Below are 19,153 nucleotides of genomic sequence, written 5' to 3'. Positions count from 1 at the left end.
GTCTCGGACTCCCACCTTCAGGAAGACACACTCGAACCTCGAAGATTGCGGAATGGCACATCTGATCAGGGCGATGGACTGCCGAAAGATCACCGCGACTCCTCCTCCCCGCCCCCCAGCCCTGGCCTGCTGATGCACCCCGAAACCCGGTGGACACAGCTGGGTGAGATTCACTCCACCCAGCTCGTCCAACCATGTCTCGGTGATGCATGCCAGATCCGCCCCCTCATCCAGGATCAAATCCTGAATGACAGCTGTCTTACCATTGACGGATCTGGTGTTCAAAAGCAGAACCTTAAGACCGGGGGGTCTGTCCTGGAGACTACCACACCTATTCCTCTCCAGGGTCGCAAGAACACTGTTGCGCTTCTCCCTGGGCGCTTCTCCCCCACATCACCTCGATGGTGCCCCACCCATGTGAACCCTCTTCCCCCTGGTGGATTGGCTGATTGAGGTTGCCTTCTGAAGGGATTAGTCAGCTGTCCAAAGATGGAGAGCCTCCAAATGTATTTGTTTGTCTAGGGAAAGAGCCCATCTCCACTGGTAGGAGAGAGAAGGAGTCATCTGACATGGAGTCATCTGAGATTACTATTTGCACTATTTATTGTTGGTTTTGAAGTCTTAAGAACATAAGAACATTTATTTCTACATACGAACTAAAGTAAACTGATTCTGTCTTATTTTACAGCATTCCAAGATGTAAATCTTCATTTATTTAATTCTTGCATACAAGAACAATTTCTTTCAAAAGTGTTCAGTCCACTGGGCATGATTACAAGATTTATCATGCATTTTTGAAAGATGTTTCACATGAATCTTATGAAATACGTATTTGCACATAAAACACACGAAGTAATAGAAAAGGAAAGGGGCCCCTGGTGGCACAGTGCGTTAAAGCGCTGAGCTGCTGAACTTGCGGACCAAAAGGTGCCAGGTTCAAATCCCGGGAGCGGAATGAGCGCCCTCTGTTAACCCCAGCTCCTGTCAACCTAGCAGTTCGAAAACATGCAAATGTGAGTAGATCAATAGGTACCGCTCCGGCAGGAAGGTAACGGTGCTCCATGCAGTCATGCCGGCCACATGACCTTGGAGGTGTCTATGGACAACGCCAGCTCTTCGGCTTAGAAATGAAGATGAGCACCAACTCCCAGAGTCGGTCACGACTGGACTTATCATCAGGGGAATACCTTTACCTTTACCTTTTATAATAGAAAAGGAAAGGGAGGGGGGGTGATAGCAGGGTCCTATCAGCGGACTATTTCCTTAATGAGATGTTTTGTTGTGTCAAGATAATCTTTCTCAATAAAGAAAAAAATTGAAGGTGCTTATCAGCATTTCTCCAGTTATCTCAATATACTGTACTGGATCTCTGCCTCTCAGTACAAGCACTACTATATACAGTATATGCAGTAGGTTCCAAGAACTATCTTAGTACATAGCGTGTTTGCTTTATAATTTCTACTGAGCTGTGTCAGTGACACTTTATTGATGGAGTCTGTATTTTTTTCACACCACCAAAGTAAGGAGCAATTCCTTAGGAAAGCCACTTAACATGTTAGAAGAGTTGTGCATACTGGCTGACAGCTCTCTTGCCACACAAGAAGGGCTAAGTGCCTAAGGAATAGATGTGGCTGCCAGTCATGGCTTTGCAAAGACAAAACACTTGTGCATATGAACCCAGCCTTATGAGTTCTAGCATTATGGCAGTTGTTAGGCTTTTCCAAAACTGCTTGGCCCATGACAGGCAAAGGTGTGGTTCTAACCATGAGTAACAGACAGAGGGAGCCTCCCAGGGAAACCCCATTCTACCAACCTTGTTAGGAAGTGCAAGAGTGGCATCTAGTGATCACCAAGAAGTACACCAATTCATGTTTCTTTGATTGAAAAACATGGACTACTCATTATTATGATAAATATGTTGGTCTAAATCTAATTCCTAATCCCAATTAAAGTAAATCCATTGAATCAATGAAACTTATTTAAGTGACTGATTTATCAAGTTCTTCCTGATTTTGTTTATCTACTCTTATTGGGATTAATATGTGTCTTAGGCCACAATATGCAGGCTTTTATAACCCAAAGTAAGGACAGGAAAAGTTGTTGCAGACTGATGGCACTGCTTAGAGAAGACTGAAATTTCGCTACAGCCATTATTTCCCATAATTTGGGAGAAAGAAATGGTTTTTATGAAGGATTATTATTTTATTTAAGAGGGGAAATAAGGGGTGGGCATAAGGCTCTCTTGTTTGCATGCACTGTTCCTGATCTGTATAATGATGATGATGATGATGATGATGATGATGATAATAATAATAATATAATTTTCATTATTGCCATGATCCCTCTATCAACAATCTTACAAAAAACAAATCTCGGCTATCAAACATCTAAGAAATCTCACAAAATTTCGCATCTGATGTACATGGATGACCTGAAGCTGTATGGGAAAACGGAAACTGAAATCCAGTCTCTGACTAACACTGTCCAAATTTTTAGCACTGATATCAGCATAGAGTTTGGTTTGGACATATGTTCGACAGTGGCATTGAAGAAGAGAAAAGTCATAGAAAGTGAGGGCATAAATATGCCTAATGACCAAACAATAAAGTGTCACCAACCAGAGGCCTATAAATATCTGGGCATATTACAGCTGGACAACATCAAGCATGAACATGTGAAAACTGTGGTCAGCAAAGAATACACACAAAGGGTCAGAAAAATTCTCAAAAGCAAGCTCAATGGAGGCAACACCATCAAGGCCATAAACACCTGGGCCATACCTGTCATAAGATATACTCCTGGCATCATAAACTGGACACAGGCGGAACTGGACAATTTGGACAGAAAAACAAGAAAACTCATGACCATTCCCACAGTGATATTGACCGGCTATATCTGCCTAGAAGATGAGGGGGCAGAGGACTCTTACAAGTAAAACAAGCAGTCAAAGAAGAAGAACATGCCCTGGCAGAATATGTAAAGCAAAGTGAAGAACCTGCTTTGATTGAAGTCAACAATCAGAAACTCCTCAAAACACAGCAGAGAAAGAATCAGTACAAGAAAACCGCACTACAAACTAGAACTGACAGCTGGCACAACAAAGCATGGCATGGAAAGTTCCTTGACAAAATTGAAGGAAAAGCTGATAAGGAGGAGACCTAGCTATGGCTCACGAATGGGTCCCTGAAGAAGGAGACAGAAGGCCTGATCCTTGCAGCCCAGGAACAAGCCATCAGAACAAATGCAATTAAGGCCAAGATCGAAAAATCAGCTGATGACCCAAAATGCAAACTGTGCAAGGAAGCTGACGAAACCATTGATCCTCAGCTGCTGTAAGAAAACCACATAGACAGACTACAAACAGAGGCACAACTATGTGGCCCAAATGATTCATTGGAACTTATGCCTCAAGTACCACCTGCCAGTAGTAAAGAACTGGTGGGATCACAAACCTGCAAGAGTATTGGAAAATGAGCACGCAAAGATACTGTGGGACTTCCGAATCCAGACTGAAAAAGTTCTGGAACACAACACACCAGACATCACAGTTGTGGAAAAGAAAAAGGTTTGGATCATTGATGTTGCCATCCCAGGTGACAGTCGCATTGACGAAAAACAACAGGAAAAACTCAGCCGCTATCAGGACCTCAAGATTGAACTTCAAAAACTCTGGCAGAAACCAGTGCAGGTGGTCCCGGTGGTGATGGGCACATTGGGTGCCATGCCAAAAGATCTCAGCCGGCATTTGGAAACAATAGACATTGACAAAATCACGATCTGCCAACTGCAAAAGGCCACCCTACTGGGATCTGCGCGTATCATCCGAAAATACATCACACAGTCCTAGACACTCGGGAAGTGTTCGACTTGTGATTTTGTGAAACGAAATCCAGCATATCTATCTTGTTTGCTGTGACATAATAAAATAATAATAATAACAACAACAACATTTTAACCCGCTTCTCCTCACAACTCTGGTGCTTGCATAATTAACAAATAAGGCTCAGTGTGGTAAATATTTTATGTAGTTTAGCACAAAGAGTTTTGAGAAAAGCAAATTTAGAATCCATACAGAAATGATCATATTTGCAGCAATTTTACTTCTCCAGTTTGAAGATACTGCTACAATTTTGAAAATGTAATACATTCTTCTCAAATCTAATCTTGGGATCTAATCACATTGAGGTCACCTATCCAGGCGATAACGGGGGGGGGGGGGGGGGGGGTCCACCATGGATCATAGTGAATCCAGAGGGGGGTGGGGGAACGTGTCACCCCACATTGCCTGGATCATCTCTCACCTCATCCCACAGGGAGGAGCATTGCTACCCTGCTTCCCCCCCATTGTTGTCTATGCAACATGGGAAGCTTCCCATGTTGCCAGCGCTGCCTCCTGTGACACTTGAACCTCACTTCAGGTACAGAGCCCCACCGGAAGTAGATCAATGTCATGTGATGGGATCCAGTGGGCTCCATGCCTGAAGAGAGGTCCAAGTGTCGTAGGAAAGCCAATTTTGCCTGTCTGATGAAATGCTTGCATAATGGAAATGTTCCTTCTCTATTTTACCAAAATTTTCCCTCTGTTTCAATAAAAAAGCTGGTCCCCTGATACTGTCTAAATATGAGAAACTGACAAGAGTCTGTTCTGTTATTCAGGCTGACCTGGCAGCTCAGTACATCAAGTCAGCTGTGAAGAACACTCCCACCGTGTTTCTCATGACAGACTCACAAGTTGCTGAAGAGCAGTTCTTGGTACTGATTAATGACCTCTTAGCCTCTGGAGAGATCCCTGGGCTATTCCAGGATGATGAACTGGAAAATATTATTAGTTCCATGAGGCCTCAGGTGAAATCTCTCGGCATGCAAGATACAAGGGAAAACTGCTGGAAATTTTTCATTGACAAAGTCCGAAGACAGTTAAAGGTAGGGCATACTTGTATGTTACATCTACTGCACATAATATGCTGACCTCAGATTCTGTATGTTGTGACTCTGGCCATGTCGTGCAGAAAAGTGATGCCAATCTGTTTCAAGTTCCATAGTGAATTGTAGGCTTCCCAGATCTCAGGGCCTGGCCCGGAATGATAGGGGCTTCTCTGGTCCAGAGAATGGGGAAAGGAATCTCAGTGCAAGACCACTATCCTGAAAACAACCCCCCCCCCCAAAAAAAATGCTATTGTTTGAAAAGCAACCATACTTGTTTCAGAAATCTCTGGTTCTCTGTTCCTTTTGTTGGTACTTTGTTTGTCTTTTCTGTTTTTTATTTGAATGACGCTCTCATGGTCAATGCTTAATGGGTGTGTTTAATAACATCACTGTGTCTTCACTTGGGACTATTCCTGCATCTTAGCTCTGGACTATGAAATCCCAGCATTCATAGTGCTTCTGACCTGTCAATCCAAGAAGTTTGGGATGGGGTGAGGTGGGGGATGAAGACTCCAAATGAACTAGGATCTGAGAGAAGATTGGAAAATATTAGAAAACATTTGAAAAATTATTGGAAAATGTAATTTCTCAAGTGTGGCAAGTAGAAATCTGAATTCATGAAAATCTGAATTTCATGACTTATTCTCCTCAAAATTCACATATTCTTTTTAAAAATTAAAATGACACACAAAAAGATTTTCCCACAGAAATTTTCTGTGCAAAAATGTTATTTGCTGTACAAAAATATCACAGATAAATTTTGCACAAAATAAATCCCAAAAATGTTTATTAAATATTAATATTTTTTATTAAAACCTGACATTTTTGAGGATTTTTCACAGTTAGAAGGAAATTGCAAAAATTTCTATTTGATTCCCTCAAGAATGAAATTAGCAGAAAATTACATCCCTAGTAGTAGAAGAGAAATGTAAGTTACCTTGTAATTTGCTTTAAGCAGAAAAAATTCTTAGGCCAGTAATGTACTGCTGTATTGTGAAAACATTTTGAAAGGGACAGATTCCAAACCAGAAGATGGTTGAACAAAGTTTCAGAGTAGGTTGTGTTTGTAATTAAAGATAAAGATATAGAGAAAAATGTAGTGGGTGGGGTGGGGAAGGGAGGAGGGAGGAGGTGGGAGAAAAAATAAAAAATGTATTGAGAATGAACTTGTAAAGAAGGTGAATAGATAATATAGAAACACTACCACTATGTAAGCTCACAATAGACATATATTATCTGCTCAAATATTATGTTATCTTGTATTCAATTAAAAAAAAATGATGTTTCAGGATATAGCTTTGAAATATGATGATCTAAAAGAAATCTAAAAATATCTGAGAAAGGAAAATCGTAGCTGACAATAATGAATACTCTGATTTTAATGTATTCTTAAAGTCATTCTCTTAGTTATAAGTGAAAGACACACTTCCCATCTAAGTATATATGCATTCCTGGTATATTTGTGAAGCTTATCTGCCTTCTACAAATTTAGGATTTGCAAAGGATTCTGAAGTAACTGAAGGATATCCCATGGACACATGGGATATCCCATTTGTCCCATGAAGCTTTTGTGGCTGAGCCTTCAAAAGGAAGGACAAAATGTGCATGGATTTACTCTCCTTCATTTTGAAAAAAGAGAAGTAATATCCTCCCAAAATGAACTTATCTATGTTCCCAGTTACTGACTATTAGTTAACAAATGTAAAAGTGGATCATAAAAATGGACTTTGGATTTGGAAAGTTGCATTCAGGACCACATCCACAGAGTATATATTCATATAGCTAAGTCTCTTGTTGAAAGCTCTTGCTTTTGATTTAGACTTTTGCTGAAGTAGCTGAAAGGCCATTATCTTCCCTTGCTATGATTCTTCCTGTCTTGATAGCTACACTCCCAGAGTCCTCACGATTATGACCTACGACTTGGTCACACGGGGGACAACGACGGGGGGACTTGCAAATGTTGTAGGACAATTGCAGCACAGCTGATCAACAATCCCCATCACATGATACACGATTGCTTCTGGTGGGGCTCCATCGACTAACTGTGGCACAAAGGTCCTATGACTTCCCATATTCCGTTGGGAACAACGGGGCCAGTGCGGGGGGAAGCTGTGCAGCGACACTTCCACACATGTAATGGGGAAGCATCGCTATGTGTGAGGCGGGGTATGGGGTGCCTGGATTGCCCAGCTGCCCCGTGGATTTGCCAAGAAGGTTGACAAATTGCCCTGCTGGGGCTCATCAATGTGATGAGGTCCATATTTTCCTTACACTGGTGTGGATGAATTGTGTCCAACAGGTTGTGTATTATTTATTTATTTATTACATCACTTCTACCCCGCCCTTCTCACCCATCAGGGGACTCAGGGCGGCTTACAATATGCATATGGCTCCCTAAATCTGTTTTGTAGGTAAGGAGTAGCATCTCGCTGAAAACAATGAAAAAAATCATTTGGTACCCTTGGGAGCAAAAGGGAAATAGGTCTCCAGAGCAGCTTTTTGAAATTACATGATGGGGAGGCATCAGAGGAGCACCCCTCCAAGGTCCCTTGGTGAGCCAATGGGGCCTTATTGCCTCCATCCCATCTTATGCTCTGCTATTTATCAGATGGCTCAGTCTTAAGGGATACTTTTCCCTTGGACTTAGAGCTTCCTTACAAAGAAAGAGAAGGGAGATAGGGAAAGTATACTCCCAAGTAAAAAAATTCTATCCCCCAATGAAGTATTCATGTAGCCGTCAAGTTTCTAGCATTGCAGATACGGCAACGTTGAAAGTTTTTTCATTTACCTTTGGCAACTTTGCTTGTCTTTGATTGTCTAAACTGTATTTCTAAATACTCCACTGAAATGTTAAGTTACTACAGTTATAGAAATTTGGAGAGTGAAAGAAAGTTGTTGGGTTTTTTTTTTTGGAGGGGGGGGGGTTGAGAGGAGAGAATTCTCATTTGAGAATAGAATGTCTGTAATCCTTCTCCCCCAGAATGTCATTCCTGAAGACATTTCAGACTCAAACTCTCAGATGCAAGAAGTCAGAAAATCTTTTGCAAAACTTTACTTTCATATTTTGTTCCTCTGCCAAGCAAGGCAGCTGCTGAGCAGTGTTTCTTCCTGCCCCTGTGGGCTCCAGGTGATCCTGTGCTTCTCTCCTGTGGGGTCCACCCTCCGAGTGCGAGCAAGAAAGTTCCCTTCTGTAGTAAACTGCACTGCGATTGACTGGTTTCATGAATGGCCAGATGATGCATTGGTATCTGTCAGTGCAAGATTCCTGGAGGAGATAGAAGGAATAGAGGTGAGCCTACAGCTATCACAATGTCTTTTCTAGCAGTATTATTTCAGTGAGAATTGTTCATTACTGTTTTTGTGTAGTGCTAGTATACTTTTACTCTTTGATGTACTTCAGAGCTGGCAATTTTACTCTATCACACTAAAATCAAAACCTTGGCACACATTTTACCTAGAAAGAAATAAGTTGACCAATTGTGAGATATCTTACATGCCAGGATATCCAGTGCCACTGACATATATATTGTTTAACATATTGTTTAACAGAAAAATGTGTGTTGAAAGGGATCGTTGCTCTGACTCTGAGTTTCTGTCCTAGTTCCTAGAATCCTAAAGTTTGAAGAGACCACGAGGACCACCAGTCCAACCCCATTCTTTTATACAGGAATGCCCTATCAAAGCACTTCCAACAGATGGCCACCCAGCCTCTGGGGCAGCATATTCTGTTAATGAACAACTCTTACCATCAGGAAGTGTTTCCTACTGTTTAGGCAGAATCTCTTTTCCTGATCACCTAAACCAATGGTTCTCAGCCTGTGGGTCCCCAGGTGTTTTGGCCCACAACTCCCAGAAATCCCAGCCAGTCTACCAGCTGTTAGGATTTCTGGGAGTTGAAGGCCCAAACATCTGGGGACCCACTGGTTGAAAACCATTGATCTAAACCAAGCCTAGGATATCTTAGGCTTTCCAGATTTCTGGACAACCCAGGCTAAGTGCTTCTGGAGCTTGTAGGTCTTCAGCCTGACCTAAATGATGGTGGGAGCCCAGTGGAAATGAGCTACTGGGAGACTCGGGGTCATCAGTCCACTGTCTCTTCCCTCTTGTGCACTGTGAAGAGATGGAGGAGAGAGAAACTTTCTGCTTTTACCTTAGGATAGTTTCCCATTGCATTTTGATTTGATCCTGGTTTATTTTCAGTGGTTAGAATAGTGGTTCCCAACCTTTGGTCCTCCAGGTGTTTTGGACTTCAGCTCCCACAATTCCTAACAGCTGGAAAACTGGTTGAGATTTCTGGGAGTTGAAGTCCAAAACACCTGGAGGACCAAAGGTTGGGAACCTCTGAGTTAGAAGAAGCCACATCAGTGACTTGTCTGATATGAGGCAGGAAGTATTGGAAGCACATTTACCCCGAGGCCTCCATCTCATTATTACAAAGCCATCTTGGTCACTGAGGATGTGTCTGCTTTGCAGAATTAATGGTATTTGGCACCAATTGAACTACCATGGCTTAATGCTATGTGATCCTTGGAGTTGTAGTTTTACAAGGTCTTTAGCCTTCTTAACCAAAGAGTGCTGGTGCCTCATTAAACTTGCATTCCATGATTCGAAAGCATGGAGCCATGACTGTTAATTCTGCACTGTAGATGGACCTTAAGATTTTTAAGTTTTGCAGCTTTTAAAAAGCTTTGCGTGAACCTCTGTACCAGATGTTGTGGGATTTTGGGACCTAAGCAATTGTATACTAGAACGTATCTATTTACCATTTACTGCTCATCTCTCATATCATGAGAATTTTCCTCATAGCGTGAGAAGGAGAGACAGACAGCAAATCCCCAGAGCAATGACGTTTTATTTAAAGAAACAGCTGTTGGCTGCAGAAAAAACCCTGAAAAGATAGCAATCTTTAGTAACAATAGTTTGGTCTGAAAATGTTGTTTAGGCAAGAAGAGAGAAAGCAATGAGGCACCTGCCTTATTTTCTTACCCCTCCCTTGCTGGTGTTTTGCTGAATAAGCTATACAAAGCACTTGTTTTTCAGTGAATTTCAGTAAGTTTTCAGAATGCAACTTCTTATCTCTGAGCCTCACTCCATGGCAGAGTTCCCAGAAAAAGACAATAGAGGATTCTTAGTATGGAAGAAATCAATTCACAGCTTCAAGAACTGTAAGGTCCACCAGGCTGAATCAGAATAGCTTCAAGGACTATAAAAGCTCAACTAGTTTCTTATCACATATCAGCCTACCAGGAGCCTTGAAGTGATGTACAATAGATTAAAAAAACATTAAGTACACAAATAAAAACAGACTAAATAATAAAAAACAGACTAAATCGCATCTGAGGATGCCTGCCATAGATGTGGGTGAAACGTCAGGAGAGAATACTTCTGGAACATGGCCATACAACCCGTAAGACACACAACAACCCTGTGATTCCGGCCATGAAAGCCTTCAACAACACAGACTAAATCACTGTCAATATATTTCCTTTTCTTATTACAGTACCTATTTAACACAACACATGGAACAGTGCAGGAGATTCTGCTAAAAGCCCAACTTTCATAAATCTTTGCCTGAAGCTTTCCTTTCTTGGAAAGGACTTGCTGTCTGCCATCTTTGCATATTCTGATTTTGATATGTGTGGCAGATAAAAAGCAGTGGTGCAAGTCTAACACTATCAAGTCTCATTCCATTTGTTGAGCCATATTAACATTAGTGTCCCCCTGAGACTAGTTAATGCTAATATTCACCAGAAGAAACCTTTATATCTTCATTTTTCTACAGCATACATTATTTCCTCTTCTAAATATATTAAACATTAATAGGCTCTGGATTATACAGCAATACTCATGTTGCATATTTAAACAAAGGAAACCGGGGTGTGCAAAACCTCAGGCCCTTAGCATTCATTCAGCAACAACATACCAGCTTCTTCACAAAAGAAATCAGGTGATAAATAGCATTGTGCTCATTGCAGTTAATTGCAGTTACCAACTTAGTATGCATTCTGGAACTAGATAAAGATTGGAAGTGGGAACTAAGATGAAAGGAGCTCTCATATAGTAAAAACCTTTGCTTAGTTTGATTGTTTTAGAAAATAGCATGGGTTGAATACATTTCATCCTCTCTTCAGTGCTGAAGTGACAAAAAATGATGAAATGTGGATTTTGCTATGCCTTAGTAAGTTTCACTGGTGAACTATTTTTATTCACTACTCCTCTGAGCCATTGTTCTCTAAAGAGGCCAACTGATATCTTGTGGTTCCTCTTACAGCCAGATGTTAAGGCTTCCATCAGCCTATTTATGTCGTATGTACACAAGACAGTTAATGAGATGTCCAAAGTCTACTTGAGCACTGAGAGGCGCTATAATTATACCACTCCAAAGACCTTCCTGGAACAGATCAAACTTTATCAGAACCTGCTTGCTAAAAAAAGGAGGGAGCTGATTGCCAGAATTGAGAGGCTGGAAAATGGTTTGATGAAGCTCCAGAGTACAGCCTCCCAGGTACATTTATGAATGAATTGACATTTTTTTGGTGTTCTTAACTGACAGTTACAAGATCATTTATTGGGTTCATTATTCCTCTGTGTACAGATAATTGCCATTTAGTATCTGGTTAATGTAAACCTAACACATGCACTGAATGCTGTACAGTCACTGAAGAAAGGTGAAGAATGCAAATGTTCTGATATTTTCTGTAAAACCCAAGAGCTAATCTGTGAGAAATGGCACATTCTGTAAGGTAGTTGCTTACCCACTCTGAGATAATCTGAAAGATACTCCATCCTTTAAGAAGTTACATTATTTAGACATGACTAAAGGTTTTTCCAGCTGAGTGACCAATGCATGCTCTGATCATATTTAATTCATTGCTTAACCTTCCCTGCAAGTACATAACAACTCAAATAATACACTATATGGAACTGCATGACTCCTCATCACCTGCATTGTTGTTTTTTAACCAGCTTTTTAGCCTTAATGTTTGTGTATGTGTGCTTTCAACTTCTCTGTTGACTACATTGACCCCATGAATTTCATAGGGTTTTCAACATTAAAGTTGCAGAAAAAAGAATGGAGAAAGATTGCTTAATATTTTTTCCTATGCTTATTTTCCAGCTCAGAATCAAGTTCCCTTTACCGGGATAGAGCGTGCATGGAAAAAATTCCAATATTTTTCTTATATCTAATTTTGAGCTGAAAAATTAACTCACAGAGAAAAGGCTAAGCTGCCATTCTGTATTTTCCTCTTACCTTGCACCCAAGTTCATATCTTGCCCAGGCTGATTTTGGCTTTGAAACAGGATGGAGATGAGAACTCTTTATAATGTTCACTTTAAGGGTCTCTAGTCTCTTGGGCATAATTTAATTTCATTAAAATCTCCTATGCATTAATCAAATTAGGACTGGAGCTATTAGACCAAAGGGAGAAGCATCATTCTTTGCCCTTGTCATCTTAGATCTGAAGTAGGAGAATCATAGAAACACACAGACCTCATCACACTACATTTTGGAGTAAGCATACAGTGTACATCCTCTTTATTTTCTGGAGTTTGTAGTTTAGGGATAGGCCTTTAATATTATCAGCCAGAGAGGTCCTGGGCCTCCCTAAACTTACAAACCCCAGAATTCTGCAGAAGGATTTAAAGGGGATGCACACTCCATACCCAATCTGGAGTGTTGGCGAGAGCATAGGAGCTATGCACTCCAATTCCCTGCCATGCAGGAACACAGAATCAAAGGGAGAAAGGACATGAATGAAAGCAGATCAGCCAAATCACACACACACACACAGCACAAGCACCTTCAGCATGATACACGGGAGTTCATTTTCATCCAATCTAGAGCAAGTGAAAAGTGCAACCTTTGTACAAGGAGGCATAGGATATGCTGAATTCTCACCTTTTAAAATATGGCGAGACAAAAAGAGATTTTAGATGTTTGACACAACCCCCCCCCCCCCACACACACACACACATTTAATACTGCTATGCTTAATAGCTTTTTTCATGCATTGTATGCTGCCTCATCACAGATAGCCGCTCCCCTCTGCTTTGAGGTTATGGGAGTCCCTTTCATTCTGAGAGGATGGAAGCAACATGACAATCTCATATCATCACACAACTAGCCAGATATGTTATCATTATGGCTCTCAGTTTCAATCAATGAAAGTTGAAAAGACTATCTTTACCGGTTTCTATGTGACTAACCAGATTTTACTACATGATGATGTCATGGAAGCAATGAAGAATGAAACAGTGCATCTTGTTCTGAGGAGCAAATCTGTTTACCTCAGATCACAGAAACAGACAAATGCATTTTATGGGGATGTGGTGCGGAATAGGTCATGAAACTCAAATACACCTCATACACCTTATTTTAGCACAGAATTTGCTTTTCCTATTAATGTACTTGATAGGTTGATGATCTAAAAGCTAAGCTTGCTGTTCAAGAACTGGAGCTCAAACAAAAAAATGAAGATGCTGACAAACTCATCCAAGTGGTGGGGATTGAAACAGACAAGGTCAGCAGGGAGAAAACAATTGCTGATGAAGAGGAACTGAAAGTGCAGGTCATTAACACGGTAAGTGAAACCTATCCGGTCCTCGGTGGGAAGAAGAATCCTTCTAGTTAAAAAAAAAACAAAAACTACAGAGAAGCATAATGTTAGCTGGTCTTTCTTGATAGTGAGCAATAGCTAGATATCCTGATTAAACAGCAAAGCAGAAATGGCATAGGAAAACAAACAAGAGGCTTTATTATGGAATCTAAAATGGGAAAGTTACTCGGAGTGCTAATCTAATCTAGCTTCTTTCTAGGGAATTGATGAGAGAACTAGAGGGAAGAGGAGAGGACATTGGGATAGACAGACAAGAAGGATCACTCGTACTATCTGATACTATAACTGCTGCCCTCTCTGAGGCATTATTGACTCATGCATGCTAAATGTTACTGCACGCCTAACATGTTTCAGCTAAACTAGCAGTGTAGCAGAAATTGGCGCTTCAGTAAGTTCCTGCAAGTCTCCAGTCAGTCACTATAGAGGTAAAGGTTTTCCCCTGACATTAAGTCTATCATGTCCGACTCTGGGGTGTGGTGCTCATCTCTATTTCTAAGCCGAAGAGCCTATGTTGTCCATAGACACCTCCAAGGTCATGTGGCCGGCATGACTACATGGAGCGTCATTACCTTCCCACCAGAGCAGTACCTATTGATCTACTCACATTTGCATGTTTTTGAATTGCTAGGTTGGCAGAAGCTGGGGCTAACAGCGGGAACTCACTCCGCTCCCTGGATTCGAACTGCGGACCTTTTGGTCAGCAAGTTCAGCAGCTCAGCGGTTTAACTCGCTGTGCCACAGCACAGTTTATTATGAACTATGTCAGTGCAAGAAGACATATGGTTAGAAATAAGAAGGAAAGGTGCTGTTTTACAGATGTTGAAGACTGGAACTGTTGACAAGTTTTATCACAATGGATTCCTGTCACATTTTTTTTCGTGTCAGGAGCGACTTGAGAAACTGCAAGTCGCTTCTGGTGTGAGAGAATTGGCTGTCTGCAAGGATATTGCCCAGGGGACGCCCGGATGTTTTAAAGTTTTTACCATCCTTGTGGGAGGCTTCTCTCATGTCCCCGCATGGAGCTGGAGCTGATAGAGGGAGCTCATCCGTGCTCTCCCCAGGTTGGATTTGAACCTGGCAGTCACAAGGCTTTAACCCACTACACCACTGGCGGCTCCCCTGTCACATTAAAAATATTGCATCATTCCATTTAGCTATGATATCAATAATGAGCCAGTGTCCTGTTGAAACACAACATTAGCATAAGTATGATTATATGTGCAATTGTGTTGTCACATTGCTCTTTCACACTACCAAATAGAGCACCTTGGAGGTTGCGTAAACATGGGTGCCTATGCAGCCAATCTTTCCACAAGGCCCTTTCCCACCATTTTAACAGAAGGTCGGGACCAATCAACTATCGTACAGCAGATGAGCTTAAAGGTGGGACATCTGTTGAACAATTGACATAACTAAATTAGTATATAATTACACCAACATGCATGTGCCCATCCCATATATGTCTGACTACATTAAGATAAAGAAATGACGTTGATCTCTTCAGAACCACCATTTGCTCTGTGTTTTTTTTTTTTTTTTTTTGTAGAATTCTTTCTGGCAATTGATCTTAGTCCATTCTTCCTTAACTTTCTACCTTCTGGTATGGATTCCAAGTGGAAAGCCTCTGAGAGAATTGAACAATGTGATATGTTTGCTTTTTCACAAGTGTACTCTCCTTTTCTCAGCCCTTAGTTGTGAAAATGGTTCCCATAATAAGAGCATGCTTTCCAACATTTTATAGATGAAAATCAGGGTGTTTTTGGCCAAGCAACTTTGGAATGTAATCTAAGTGGCCAAAATTATTAATGGAGAAAAATGCACAAGCTGTGAGAGGATACCGCAGTTTGTTTTTTCCTTAACCTGCTGTAAGAAGACCAAGACTCAACCCTCACTTATCCGCTTCACCCATTGAGTAATTGATACAAATTTGGTTAGATTTCAGTTTGCAGCAATGGAAGAAAGCTGGACAAAAGAAGAAAGTGGGAGGGGAGGAAAGAAACTGGGACATTTTAAAAATAAGATGACATGAGATTAGTTGGGACTGCCTCTGCTAAATTGGGGCAGCTGGAGGCTGAATAAGAGATATGTCTCAATTAAAAGTTAGGGGAGAACATAAAATTAATGTATTTGCAGCAGCTGTATCATTTATTCTTCACATCTTGTGCTTCTTTTATCCAGAACGTAACAGAAAAGCAACGGGCTTGTGAGACTGATTTAGCCAAAGCTGAACCAGCTCTGATTGCTGCTCAGCAAGCACTGGACACTCTCAATAAGGTACAGTCTTGGGCTTTTCAATGGGCCGCATGATACATTAATTTCAAGTTTAAGGCTTGTCAATGTAAATGAGATTACAGGAAGAGTAAAGTTTTTGGGATGCTCCATTTCCACTCTGGACTCCATGTCTAGACTCCAAAAAGCTTGAAAATTTAGGTATTCTGGAAACATTTAGAAACAGGCACCAAACTCTTTTGGACTCTTCTAATTCAAAAATTCAGTAGAAATGGCAGATCTGAAATTGATGTGAACATGAGACTGTTTGCAGCCTGAGTCTCTTCAGATAAAACCTTGCCTGTAAGGAGGAACCAATAAGTGACACCAAAATGCTGTTCCTCCTGCATCATATTTTCTATATATCTGTCCTGGGTTGTATCTACTGCAATTAAAATTTCCCACCTTTGCCAAAAACAAACATCTCAGATCACTATTTAACACTTAAATATTGTGTTTATTGGGTCCTTTGGGCAACTAACGTCTACTGTTTTATAACAGAATGCTGATTACCTTGACATAACACATGGAAAATCAAAATTTTCTCTCTCTTACCACATCCTGCACCATCATTTATTCATTCTCTCTCCCTTTCTGTCTTGCTCTGTGCCTTTCTAGAATAACCTGACAGAACTAAAGTCTTTTGGGTCTCCTCCAGAGGCTGTGGTTAATGTGACAGCTGCCGTAATGATCCTTACAGCTCCAGGTGGCAAGATACCAAAAGACAGAAGCTGGAAGGCAGCAAAAGTCATGATGGGCAAAGTGGACACATTTTTGGATGCCCTGAAGAAATTTGACAAAGAGCATATTCCAGAGCCCTGTTTGAAAGCTTTTAAGTAAGGAGAGTCTCCTCTAATCCTGTTACATCAAAGGAAGTTGCTGCAATTCCCTTATTGAATCAGAGGCTAGCAAAAGCCAAGTATCTACCTAGGTTTCACCTCTCCAGGGTCCCACATCTACCAGCTAGGCCAGGGTGGGCAACTGTGGGAGGCTAGGTGGCCACATTATCCTTTCATAAGACCTTGAGGGGACACAGCCAACAGATCTTACCCCCCACCCCAATCAAGCGCTTTTATTCCCAAAATGTACAAATGCTCTCTGGGGCCATAGGAGTATTTTGTCAGCTTTGTGCCTCCCGGGCCATTTTAGGCCCAGAGGAGACTTTTTTAAACAACAGGAAGTAATAAAAAATCACTTCCTGATTTTTTTTGTTTGTTTTTAAAAGCCTCTCCTGAGCCTGATATGACCAGTGGAACCATATACATACTGGAAATGCCCACATGTCCCCAGAGACATTTACCGTAGGATGCAAGATAGATCCCCAAAGAGCACGAAAATGCACCTTGCTCACTCCTGAATTAAGTAGTGTATACATACTTAACAAAATACAAAACATGATTCTCTTCCTGTAACAACAAAGGACCTGCTTTATATTCTACTTTGGGGAACAGAAGTTTAAAACAGAAATTGGAAACTTAGGACCCATTCAGGCCAAGTATGTGGTTTTGTTATGGATGTTTTACCATACCTTTCATATGACATTTTTCTCTTTCCACAACATTCAAAAGCTACTGTAAATAAGAGCTTTAAGCTGAAATATGTTGACATTTTTGGTCCTGACCTTTTGCTTTTGCCTCTGCCCCAATTTGTAGTTTCTGAAATTGAATTTGGTCCTTAGGTTGAAAAAGAATCCTGCACTTATTTTCAAAAAAGCATAGAAAAAGTATAATCATTCCTATCCTGGGTGATCCTACCAGTTCTACTGGGAAGAGGCTGCATACCTCCTTAGTATCCTTAGCATGTTGTGCTCCTACAAGAAGAGCTAAAGGAGAATTGAAACGGTATTTGAATTTCCCTCAAGAGGTGATATTCTGGAAATTATAGTACAGTCCAAAAAAGTTTTTCCAACTGTTTCTTTTAAGATCCTATAGGATTCAAGTATGTATAAATTCACTTTACACCCCCAGTCCCACAGTGAGTTAAGGCCAAGCACAAGGAATGAGACAGGGCAAGCAGGGCTCGTGTGGCTCATATTTTAACACAGGCCTTTCCAGTGGATGGTGTGTAATCAGGCTAGCAGTACAGCCACCCTCTCTTTTCAGTGTGCCATTTGTACATCCGTCCTGACATCTTTTGTTCTTATAAACCATGTAGACATGATAATCTGTTTTGTGGTCCCTTTGCAAATCTTAAAGATGCTTTTCTTCTTCCTGTATAACACCCACTACCTACCTCCCACACTTTGTATGCTTTTGTCTGCAGACCATTTCAAAATGATCGAACCTTTGATCCTGAATTTATATTGTCTAAATCTACGGCTGCAGCTGGTTTGTGTTCTTGGTGCCTGAACATTGTTCGCTTCTACGAAGTCTACTGTGATGTTGCACCCAAGCGCCAGGCCTTGGAAGAGGCTAATAACGAACTGGCAGAGGCACAGGCCAAACTCACGATGATTAAAAACAAGATTGCAGTTAAGTACACAGTAACCTCACTTTGGTAATGTGCCAGAGCCCTAGGCAGTCCTGTCCAAGTAAATGTCACTGTTCAAAACAACTGACATTTGCCCCTGGCGCTGAGCAAGGAAATTCATTATTTATATGCAAGTTAACAAATTATGCCTGTAGTGCTCAACTGACATTCTCCCTATGTCTCTGTAAAGGGAGAGTCAGTGTATGAGCTGAGTGTGTCATCTTGAGTCAGTAGGTCCCCAGTTCATGACAGTGGTGTGACCTGAGCTCCCTAGATGAACAGAAAAACTGTGCTGGATTCAAATCAAAACTCCCCCTTGTCTGGCATCCTGTTTTCCACAGGAAGATACTAGATGTTTCTGGGTGCAGTTTTAAAACACATTTTGTGTAGTAAAAAATAGGAACTTCTGTAACTGAGGTGAGGAACTCTGGGGGTCCAGGAACTGGGTTCTTCCTTTACACATCCACTCCCCATTCCTAAGGATCAAGATGACATCAGTGGTTACAACCTTGCATTTAATGCCATGGATCCCCAGCCAGCACATGAACTGAAACTCTCACAATTCGACTTCAGTCAGGAACTCTCCTCCATTCTACCCAGATTTTTCCCTAGTCGGGAAATCCTAAGGAAACTGAAGCCAGCTTCACAGCTAATGGTCCTCTAGCCAATACTATGGCTGGGGTAGCTTCACCATCTTTCTTGCACATGGAAGATGGAGGAACCATAACAATGACTCACCAGTTGCTTCAAATAATAAGCTGAGTCCCCATCATGAAATTAGACCAGACATGGACATGAACATGTGACAATGCCCTGATCCTCTTCCCTGATCCTCCTCCCCCAGTCTTCGGGCTGTTTTCCGGAGCGCTCTG

The 19,153-nt window shown here is 41.3% G+C and overlaps 2 protein-coding genes across 2 annotated transcripts in view; one reads left to right on the top strand and one right to left on the bottom strand.

The window, feature by feature from the left end:
* Positions 1-19,153, top strand: part of dnah17 (dynein axonemal heavy chain 17) — a 130,752-nt gene that overhangs the window by 80,316 nt on the left and 31,283 nt on the right. Inside the window, exons 55-61 of the mRNA XM_062970774.1 lie at positions 4,657-4,923; positions 8,054-8,215; positions 11,198-11,431; positions 13,344-13,508; positions 15,723-15,818; positions 16,431-16,648; positions 18,075-18,282. Of these exons, the coding sequence (XP_062826844.1) occupies positions 4,657-4,923; positions 8,054-8,215; positions 11,198-11,431; positions 13,344-13,508; positions 15,723-15,818; positions 16,431-16,648; positions 18,075-18,282 (1,350 nt within the window). The remainder of the gene's footprint in view (positions 1-4,656; positions 4,924-8,053; positions 8,216-11,197; positions 11,432-13,343; positions 13,509-15,722; positions 15,819-16,430; positions 16,649-18,074; positions 18,283-19,153) is intronic.
* pgs1 (phosphatidylglycerophosphate synthase 1) overlaps positions 7,964-19,153 on the bottom strand; it is an 80,635-nt gene continuing 69,445 nt past the window's right edge. The window contains exon 10 of the mRNA XM_062970773.1: positions 7,964-8,191. The gene's annotated coding sequence lies outside the window, so the exon portion shown is untranslated. The remainder of the gene's footprint in view (positions 8,192-19,153) is intronic.

The sequence above is a fragment of the Anolis carolinensis genome, chromosome 2 (genome assembly GCF_035594765.1).
Source record: "Anolis carolinensis isolate JA03-04 chromosome 2, rAnoCar3.1.pri, whole genome shotgun sequence".
NCBI lineage: Eukaryota > Metazoa > Chordata > Lepidosauria > Squamata > Dactyloidae > Anolis > Anolis carolinensis.
This window is presented reverse-complemented; position numbering and strand designations above follow the sequence as displayed.